The following is an 11,441-nucleotide window of genomic DNA, read 5'->3' on the forward strand; positions in this document are numbered from 1 at the left end:
TTCTTATTCCACACTATAAACGCCGGATTTGGTGAGCCATCAGGAAGAATGCTGGGAGGACATGCTTCAGAGCCATCCACAATACCCAACAAATCATGGCTTCTAAGCACCGGCAGGAACTGAGATCTCCAAACAAGGTAATTGGAGCCATCCAGTTTTACAGAGATAAGCTGTGCAATATTGGGCATGAGAAATGGTAGAGAGGAATCTCGTGGGGTGAAGGATGAAGTGGTTTCTGAGGCAGCCATTTGTGAGAAGTATGGAAGCTATACCAGGATCGAGCGTGAGCTTTTTAGCTCTGATACCATGTAAGAAATAGTAGGACAGTTGAATAACTAGTTTGGCTAACACACCAAACCTTACACTATTCATTCAAATATATAGGGTTTCAGAGAGAGAAAGCTCTAACGTTTGAGAAAGAGAAACATTTTAAACAAACTACTGTTACAACAGAATGTTGTTATAACTAGAGGGAAGAAGTTGCTCGTGGGAATACTCCTCAGACAACTCATGGGAAGAATAATCCAGTGAGTAGCCACGTGAAGAGGAGAACCTCGAAGCTGCTGAGCTGTTGGGAGGAACTACTCACTAGCCGTTGGAAGTCTGCTGAGAAGAGTCATCCGACGAGAGTAATGGTTCTAACAATAGCTAGGGTCTATGGCTACAAGTCCCAATTAAGTTTAACAAACCATATCCAACCCATATGTTTATTGCCCTCAAGGGAACTACCTGCCACCTTAGCACATCTCCTTGATCGCCAAATTGCATTAGCTTTAGAGACACATTGAATGATCCAGTCATTGAACTTACACGAAAATTTTTGAAAATTGTGCTAGTAGCATGTTAAACAAAAAATGTCATCTTCTCATTCTTTAAGAAGGAATGCAGAATCTAATCATAAGCATTGATCATTTGTAAATGATAAACTCTAAGATGAGCCTTTCTCAAAAGAAAAAAATGGGCCCTTGTTCATAGAACATCAGGAGGCTTAGAAGCAGTTTCAGCCAGGAAACATGGCTTTCACCCAGGAGACCCCTGTTCCAATCCTGTCAATGGAAGTTGCTTTGGCTAATCATATCCTTATATCAAGGATACTCTGGCTACTTGTTACAACAGGCCTTGGTGAACCAATGTTGATCTGATGTATCCTTTTATGGCTCTTCCCTTCTTTTTGTCAGCAATAAATTTGTTGGGCTCTCACCAACCTTTAAGAAACTATGTTTGAGTAGAGAACTTCCAGAAATTACAAACATATAACTCAGCTGAAGTCATGAGGCTGAAGATATATGACTTCATCAAGCTGGCTGGCACCCTCTATCTATTGAAAGAATTGAGTTAGCTTTATTGAATAAATAATAAGGAATAATAACTGGTAATATATTTGGAATTAGATCTAAGATGTATTTGGGTTTGATTGTCGCAATTTAAGGGCTACCTACTAGTCTTCATCTCAGACTGTTGGCACCTCGCTCCTCAGCAGTGAGGTGTCAACTTTGTTCTCAAAAAAGAAGATCGTCTGAATCTATGAAATAACGGCGAACTTTTGATATGTTCCTAAGATATTCTGAATGTGTAAAGCCATCAGTACAACTTAGTCAAAATTACCACAATTTTTCTCATTTCATGGACTTTATGTCTTACTAGGTTTCTCTACTCATTTCTCCATTGATCGAGGAGAGAGGCCTACTTGGAATAAGATCGGTCAATACAATAAGAAGATATCGTAAAGAATAATCGAGGTATAGAAGCATCTCCACAAAAGTAACATTTGTTATCATCTACTTTGCAGACTAGAAAAGTCATCTTTCTGAAAAAGAATATTGATGCCTCAATCCTTATGAGTTTGATTAATTATGAATATTGGACTTCCTCTATCACACTCAACCTAGCGTGATCATCGGCATTGTTATATATAATTGGCATTTGATAAATTCTTCTTTAATAGAAAAGGTACAGTCTGATGCTGCATTACTTAAACACAATCTAGAAGGTTGCAACTTTGCAGTGTGAGGAACAAGTGGTTGCATGGTTCGTGTATATGATTAAAGTATTAAAAAAATCATCCCTTAAAAATTATTAGAAAAAACAAAATCCACATATCAAACAATGAGAATAATCTAAACAATGGGCTGTCAATTCTTAGTTAAGCACTTTGTTGGTATTATAGTTAGGTTATAGCTTACTTGAGCTGTGCCTTCATTCAGAAAGTAGATTCTTTTTGGCCTCGTCGCTTTTTTTTTACTAGAAAAAAAAGATAACGCAAGGTTGTTTCATCTCAGAATTTTGCACACCACAAAGTCTATCCAACCTTGCACCATTATTTTCACTGCAATTAGTTGTACCTTTTGAATTGTAAATTCTAAATCCTAATTGGCAGAATGTTAGAAAAGTGGCTGGCTACTGTGCAAAGTGATTGTGGTTGTTCTGATAATATTACAGAGCAGCAAATGAGAGTAGATGGATTCAATATGATTGTCAGAATTAGATTTTTCATTTTTGATCTTTTTGTTAGTTATTTGATTAGAATGCTGTCAATATGGCAAGGAATCCTGTTCACTGGCTATTCCCGCAAAATCTTCTGGATTATATTTTGTGATTAATAAAACTTTGAAGCAACTTTTGTCCACCAATATCACCATTTTTTATTGTCACAAGCTGATATTAGAAGGCAAAAATTATGAAGTGTTGGGTTTTCCAGTGCCTTAGGGTGCAGCGGAAGATACGGGATTATAAATTTTTTTTATAAAACCCATTATATGAAACCCTAATAAGCCAAGATCACCTTAATAGTATAACCAAATAATGTAGAAAATATAATCTTGGTATAGAAGAATACCTATCACGCTATATCCAATATGTCTGAAGATGTCCTAAAGTACCCAAATGTTCACCCTCCGATGTTGATCCACACAGGAATGGGTTCAAGACTCTAGCTCTACCAAAACTTGATTCTAATTGTTCAATCCTTCCAAAGGATTTAATTGGCTGATTTTCCTTCACTTCCTTCTTCCTTTCTACCTCTAAAACATTCACTAGCCTTTTTGTCCTAAAGAAGACCCTCTTGTCTTGGGTTAGGACAAAAGAGAGAGGCTTGTAAGAAAGAAGGGATAAAGAAGAGAGAAGGAGAGACTTTTTCTTTGATGATCTTTAGACCCCAAGGCACCTCCTTATTTATAAGAGATGGAGGGATGCATCATAAAGGGATGCATCCCATCCACACACCTCATCATGATGAGGCATGTGCCAAGAGAGGCATCCCATCATGATGGGGTGCTAAGGAGAAGGGTGTATCAACTTCTTTCTCATGTCTCCCTCTTAAATCCTGATGATCCAAGGGCCCAAATGCAGTGAACCAAAGCCAATGATCCAGATCTAGTTGCCATCTAATGGTCCAGATCAAGGCATCATCATCCAGGGTGCCATCCAATGGTCCAGAAGCAAGATGCCATCACCGATGGTCCAAATTCAGGCGCTGAGCATGGACTAGATCTTTCATCCAGAGAGCCATCCAGTGGTCCAGATTCAGGCGCTGACCAATGGTCCAGATCCTTCATCCAGGAATCCATCCAATGGTCCAGATGAAGGCGCCAATCAGTGGACCAGATCCTTCATCCAGGAAGCCATCCAATGGTCCAGATGAAGGCGCCAACCAGTGGACCAGATCCTTCATCCAGGGAGCGATCCAATGGTCCAGAAGTGAAGGCCCTATCAAACCCAATCCAATTGGGTTTAACCAACTTAAAGAAAACATTAAACCTAATCAAATCAGGTCTAATTAAAGCCAAATGGGTTCCAACTCTTGGCTAACCCATATTAGGTCATGATCTAATCATATTAGATCAACCTAACCTAAGAATCAGATTCGAATTTAATTTGAATCAGGAGCTAGGGTTTACAATACGTGCTAGCATGTTCATCTTGCAAACATGATCTAATCTAATTAGACCCTTGATCAATTCCCTTGTGTGTGACCCATTGGGTTCCTTATCTTAACCAGCAGTAGGTGCAGGTGCAAGTTGACCTAACCTGATTAGAATACCTCTAATCCAATTTAGGTTCAATTTAGTGCTAAACCTGACTTAGCAATCAAAACCTTTCTGATGCTTTGATCTAATCAAACTCTTTGATCCGATCAACCCACAAGACATGATTGACGTCTAGCAACGTATCATGTCTACCCGGAAGATGAGGAATGTATTGGACAAATCCAAACATACCCTTCAGGGGCAAGTTACCGTGCAATTCAATCCCTCAGTCATACTACATCCTGAATAAGTGCATGAGTATGGATCAATATCAAACTCAATCACTTATTCATGTCTCTCTCAATCTTTTATATGATAATTCAAACAATGAAATATTAGAAACTCTTTCTAATATTCATTTTGCTTTGATCAAAGGCTTCTTGAATCATCATAAGATTAGAGTAAGTAGGATGTTACCTTCTCTTACTAGAAGTGACTGATTCTTTGTTGACCTACTCACAACCTTCGTACAAAATCCACCATATCCAGAATACCCCGTACACAACGTAATGTCGTGAATGAGGGTAAACCAAAACATAACTTCAAGTGCACAAGGTACCATGGTGATCTCAGGTCTAAGAATCACTTGCACAACTCCCACTATGAGAACCATCTTTTGATAATTAAGTAAGAATCCATAAGATGTTCTCATGGCTGGTCATTTCAGTGAACTCATTCCTCTAATGAGCACCCACATCTTTGTATTAGTGTCTAACACAAGTGATTGTGAGATCAATCACCCTCTACATCGAGCATACATAAGATGTGCCAGTCTTTTCGGTAATATTGATCCCCGACTCAATATACCAATTTGACTGGGAATATTCTAAATTAGGATTTTAGGATTTTAGGTCTCACTGGTATGATCTCATCATAACCCTAAAACCAATGTCCTAATTTATGGGGTTCATCATCCAATAATAAAATAGATAAACAGCAAATGATGAAACACAATGCCTTTATTGATATATATCGAGTGTCAAAGTACATGATTTGGAGGATTACAAAGAGAAACCCATCAAATGATTGGCTTATAGGGCATCTACTCTTTCATAAAGTTCTTCTTGAAAAATAAGGCAAAGATTAAGGTTTCTCGAGCTCTGGAGTGGCATAAGCTTCAAAAATAGAAGCAAATATAGATATCGAACGATGACTTAGACCCTTCATATATAGCTGTAGGTGTTCTAGCTTTGCCCTTCTTGATAGTTAATGCATATAGTAGTCTCTATAGTTGTGACAGTCTCAGGAAGAAAAAGAAAAGGAAAAAGAAAAAGAAAAGAAAATGTCAAATTGTGTTGTTCTACAAATTGATGAAGCTGCTCCACATTGTAATTTGAAATAAACAAATGGATGAAGGATATCTATGCTTCAATAAGTGATCTGCAAGAACAAGCAAGGATCTTAAAGATCGCCAAGAATAATTTTTTTTGTCATGTGTATAATTTGAGTGTTTTTCACAAATGTTTCCTTTTAGAGTTCTTTGTTTATCATTTCTATCATCTCATTCATATGTAAATAAAATGCTATTAAAGATGAACAATGAAATAGCAAGAGAAATGAAAGTTTGGTGAGTGATGTACAATATTTTCATTTTATTCTTTTTTTATGAGAAATTACATTATATGATTGAATAACCAATTGCTGACATTTGATTTTTGAGAGAAAATTAATTACATATATTAAAAGTCAGAATCATCCCATTGGAGGACTGCAGATTCAAAATCCTGTTCTCTCTTGAGCTTATCTTTCAAGTACCAATCACAAATTCGACCAGCATTAAGCTCCTCAATGGGAACCCCTTCCTGCTCAGATATTACTCTCAGAAGATTCAATGATGATATCTGAAACATCAGAGATAAATTATGAGGCAAATGGAGAGTTATGCTGGTGCTCTTTTTTTAAAATATAAAAAATACTACTGCTTGGTAGCCAACTGGATAAATATCTGTTTGAAACAAAACTATACTGAATAGATGCTAAGGCTAACACGGTGATAACCAAAATAACTTGATATGTGAGTCTTCAAATCATTTAATATGACTCACTTAGAAAAGGAACCATAATAAAGCACATACTATACTGCTGTACTTGACTAACTAAATCACCCAACTATCAGTTTGTCGGTTCCATATATCCATGCAGCTTTTATCAAAACTGAACCATAACCTGTTGATTTTCTTAGGTTTTCCATGCACATACACCAACACCTTTCAGGCTACTAATTCGTATGTCTCACCGCTTGTTCCTTGTATAATTCAGTGCATCGGATGACAACTTGGATGCCAATTTTGACCTCAAATCAAAAGACTTCACCTTAGATTTGGTACTCGGAAATGGATGGAGTAGGGGGAAAGAGATGGAGTTTGCATTCCCTGGCAGGTTCCTATGAGTGCAAGGGCATACCATTAGCATCAAATAGCCAAAAAGAATATAATAGTGTGGGTCTTGGTGCCTTGATCACCTTCAAAGACTTCTACTACCATAATACCACCTGGCTAGAAGAGGAGGAGATAGAATGTAGCCATGACTCCAAGTCTATGGTATACCTATGGATAAAGTAGAGTTGAGCAAGATAACTGAAAGTATAAAGTTCAAAGATAAATATGACAATAAATTAAAGGTAAAGATAATGATAGCAATGGGTTGTTTGATTGGCTGAAGGGCCCATTCTCTTGGGATTACAATTTGATTTTTATAAATGCCCTCTATTAACTGTTGAATAGGTGTTATTACATAACTTTTGATATTTATTCTTACTAGTGTATGTGGCATTATGGCATGGGCTATTATTATCATGCATGGTAGTTATCCTCCCTCCAATACTTTTATATTTTGAGTAGTACTATCACTCCTTCCACATTCTAGGTAATAATAAGATAGGTATAACTACTCAATTTTGATTGGTTTGTGCCAGGTGATCCATTATTGTTATGCGTGGCAGTCACATTCATTTCACTACTACCACATTCTAGATAGCACTACCATTCTTCATCGTACTGAGTAGTCGTAACTTCTGGTTAGTCTCATTTTGGCTTCCACTCCATAAAAGGCCTCGGCCTAAGGCGGTGGTTCTCGTCACTCTCGGTCTATAATCACTCGGCCTATACCCTTATTGTATTGGTTTGCACCCTTCGTGTATCATCCTGCACCCTTAATGTTGTGGTCTATACCTTCCTTAGCATACTAGCTTTTAGACTATAGTTGCCAGTCTGGACATAATTTGAGTAGGCTTAGCACTTCCGTTCCTCTTTGTACTGAGTAGTGGCAACTGTTGATTAGTCACCCCTTGGTGTTTGCTCCATAAAAGGCCCCGTCTTAGATTTGATAGCTCTTGTCCCTCTCGATCTATACCATAGCCATCAGCCTGTACTTTTGTTGTATCGGCCTACACTCTTAGTGTATCAGTTGGCGCCCTTAGTATTTTGGCATGCTTCTTCCTTAGAGTTTTAGCCTTTGGATCATAGTCATTGGTTTAGATGTGGTTTAATCAAATTTACATTAACAAATACTTACCTACTCATAGGAAAGCTAGCATTTATTTATAAAAAGGATATGATCGTTATCAGTTTCAACTGCTTCTCTATGGTTGGAATGACCATGACCCTGCAGCTTCATATTGCTGACCCTAGTAATCCTATAGCATTAGCTATCATGCCAAGCAAAGTCATGGTTCCTCTGCTATCCTCCTTGCCAATGGCACTTAAAATAAATCTCAGTACTAATTCTAGCTATCCATATATTACAGTGGATATGTATGCTAGTCATCGTAAGTTGGGGTATTTTAAACTTGTTTCCTGTTGTAAAACTTCCTATAAACTATAGAACACCTCACAGATATGTGTAAGGGATAAACAGGGCCAACTAAGGTGAGTTGCAAATTCGTATGAGAAGTATTCAGATGAATTTAGTGTCAACTGGTGCATATCTCATGCTCTCCACCATATAGTGCTCATGCGCATGTAGTCATTTAAAGCCCAAGATACTTGAATGATACCAAGGAAGTGGCAAAAAGTAAAAATATTAAGAAGACTTTCCACAAATAATGTGGGGCTATTACCCTTGCCAAACAATAAGTTTTTGTTATAAGCATTGTTTTTTTCCTGAAAAAACTAGAAAACATCACAAATGGTTCTGTGAAATAGTAGTACCTCTCGAGAAGCAGAAAATTTGAGTCCAACCAGAAAAAGCCTTAACATAAGTCGGAAACCCACTTAACTTAAAAGCTTAAGCCATTAAATTTTGAGCCCAAACATCAATACCAATCTTTTCACTTCCCACTAATTAAAATTCATGTATGACTAAATCTCACATGCAATCCTTAACATTCTTCCTCTTCATGTACAAGCCAATTTTTACTCTTGAGTCCAATCCGCTACTCTGCAATGAAATTTCACACGTAATTAGTTTTCTGAGTGAACCGCTTTTTCTCCAGTCTAAGAGTCCACTCTCTAAGAGCCATTATAATGCTTACAGCTCAAGCCCAAGCGTCACCCGCTTTCCAAATCCATGTTTCGCCATTAATGTAATTTTTCTCAAATTAGCTACCTGCTTTTCAAGAGTCATGTTTCATTGCATACCTATGCTTTCAAGAGCCATGTCTAATTCCACACTCAAATATAGCCCTTTGCTCCTTCGAGTCCAATTGTCATACCTACTTGGCACATCATAGCCCTCATAACTACGTTCTCCTATGCTGCACCATTATTAAGAGCATCCAATTTTGACAACTTTGCATTTCGGAGAGTTGTTCAAGATTATTAATCATCGGGAGTTTAAGTCCAACCAAGAAAGGCCTTGATATACAAATCAATTTCCAATTTTACTTAAAATCTTAAGCCATTAAGTTGTAAGCCCAATCATCAATATCAACCCTTTTACTTCCCACATATTGTTCCACATGAGATTAAATTTCGCACATGATCCTTAACATCTCCAGCTTCATGCTGAGCTGATTTTGACTCTCTCTCTCTCTCTCTCTCTCTCTCTCTCTCTCTCTCTCTCTCTCTCTCTTTCTTGTAATCCACTACGTACTCTTGGGTCTAGCTCCATACCCAATTACTCTTCAAGTGAACCACATATTGTCATTTGTCACTCCAGCTCAAGAGTCCACAATCTAAGACATTTCTCTACAGTGTGTTATTGCTCTCCAAAAGCCATGTTTCACCAAGAGACTTGTCAAAAGTCATGCCTGAGCTTGCACTCAAACTTAATGTCTTACTCGGTCGAAGTCTACGTGCCATACCTACTCGACACACCCAGCGGTCAGCACGATCGACCCGGCTTTAATAGGCCATATGTTATCGTTCTTCAGAAGATCAACCAACCAATTCTGATACCTTTATATGTTCGAGAATGGTCAGACTTGTCACCCATTGGCTCTATTATCATTTGCTGTGAAAAGTAGGAAGTTTGTCTAACCAGAAAAATGGCTTGATGTGCAAGTCAGAATCCAATTCAACTTAAAAGATTAATCCGCCAAGTTTCGAGACCAACTATTGATATCAGCCCTTTTCACTTCCCACTAATCAATTCATGTGGAACAAAATGTCGCATGCAATTCTAAATAGGACCCAACTGAGACATACAAAGTGCCAATAATTGGAGGGGAATCCGTACTCAATAATGAAGGCTGTGTGCCAGCTTAATAATGAAGGTTGCATCATTTTTAGGATTACCTCCAAAGTTGCCATTGTATGTGTACATATTGCACACTAGCAAGCCTATAACAGTGTTCTCTCCTTGATATGAAGGACTCTATTAAAAATGCTTCTTAGTAACACTATGATTCATTACAGAATAAGCTCATATTTAAGTGCTTGCTTGCTACATAAGTTTACAAAATTCAATCTTCTCAAAAAAAAAGGAATTTAAAAATTTTAGAATACCTACTTCTAATCGATGATGTTCTATCAAAAAATTCTAATTGATGATGACTTGGATAAAAGTATCTTCAAGTACCCTAGACAATCAAGTTGATAACAAATGCGACCAAACAGTCAAAAAATCGAGTCGCCATATATAATAGGTATCTATAATGAAGCTCTTTAACTTATAACTTCCCAACTTTTCATCTAATAAAAATTCCATTAATCAAGTTACCCATTTCTATGTCAATTATATACCACTCTGGCCTTGACCAACTACGAATAACTCATTACTATGCGTATTACCACAAAGGTGTCATAATTATCTCTATCCCACGTAAGTTTCAAATGCTAAATTGACAAGGATAAAGGAATAAACACGAAAGTTCGAGCTTCTTGTTACCCACCGTTAATCGACATAAGAAGCGCTCGTGAGTGCTGAGGCCAGAGATCTCAACCAGGCCAGCTTCCTCTACGCTGAGAAACCTTCTCTTCTGGCTCTTCTTTTCCTCTCCTTGACACCCTTTCACCACAAGCTCCCTGCTCTTAACCTTCTTTCCTGAAAAAATTAAGTTATTTAACAGATAGGAGAACATGTCAAACAATGAAGGCTTAGAGATGCATTTGGTGTTGGAGGGCAATACCTTGATAGAAAGATGGTATTGGTCTCAGAAGCCTACCAGAGCTGGGCTGAGGAGGCATTTGGAGGTAGTGTTTGCAGGGTCCGAAAGCGAGCATAGTTCCGTGGACGTTATGCGGGGAGTTGTGTGTGGGTAGGAAGAGGTTTTAGAGGAAAAGACGTGTGGATGGATTTCGTTTTAGAGGTTCAGAGAGGATATGGATAGAGTTCTAGCGGTTTGTCTCTTTTATTACAGTATTAGACTCGTATATTTGAGAAGTAATTTTTATGATTAAGTAGTATATTCTTTCTGAAGGGATACCTCCAAAGCCCGCCTAATGCGATCGTCGGGTGATAGTCGTGCGATCGTCGGGTGAGTGTGTCGATAGTCGACCGGGTCCACCCCTGAGTCAGCCTCCGGCCCACCTTCTTCCTTCGGAGCACGTTTTTTTCTCAAAGTGTCACAATTTTTTTTTTTTTGCTAAGTCGGATGGATCATACCTGATGGGTACGGATACACCCAATAAAGTCAAAAAAATAGGATACCTCAGAGTGCCAAGGACAACTCCCCATCTCCAGTCCACAAGGTGCCTCTGGAGTGACAAACTACATACGCAGCCACCCAATCCGCAGCACCATTGGCTTCACGGTAAATATGCTTGGCCTGAAAGGCTTCACCAACCTTTACCATAGCCCAAATATCACGGAGCAATGGATGGTCGCTATCCTTACCCCTTGGACCCCTTCGGATCCAACTAATAACGATGGCTGAATCACCCTCAGGGATGATGGACCTGCTTTATAACACGCACCGGGCATAGGGCTGCAAATGGGTCGGGTTGGGTCGGGTCCTAGGTGACCCCGATCCGACCCGGTTGCATGTTCGGGTCCTAATTTTGGACCCAGACCCGACCCGGTTGAAAAACGGATCGG

General features: G+C 38.6%; 1 protein-coding gene across 1 annotated transcript; it reads right to left on the minus strand.

Annotated features, from left to right (window-relative positions):
• Positions 1 to 5,588: 5,588 nt before the first annotated feature.
• Positions 5,589 to 10,717, minus strand: LOC120104747 (receptor-interacting protein). The gene is made up of 3 exons (XM_039116438.3): positions 10,534 to 10,717; positions 10,297 to 10,448; positions 5,589 to 5,866 (listed from the first exon to the last, which is right to left on the minus strand). Exons 1-3 carry the CDS (start codon positions 10,625 to 10,627, stop codon positions 5,705 to 5,707), a joined length of 408 nt encoding a protein of 135 aa, XP_038972366.3. The 5' UTR covers positions 10,628 to 10,717; the 3' UTR covers positions 5,589 to 5,704.
• Between the last annotated feature and the right edge of the window lie 724 nt (positions 10,718 to 11,441).

Source organism: Phoenix dactylifera, chromosome 8 (genome assembly GCF_051530095.1).
Source record: "Phoenix dactylifera cultivar Ajwa chromosome 8, Ajwa_hap1_PhDact_Kaust_v1.1, whole genome shotgun sequence".
Classification (NCBI taxonomy): domain Eukaryota; kingdom Viridiplantae; phylum Streptophyta; class Magnoliopsida; order Arecales; family Arecaceae; genus Phoenix; species Phoenix dactylifera.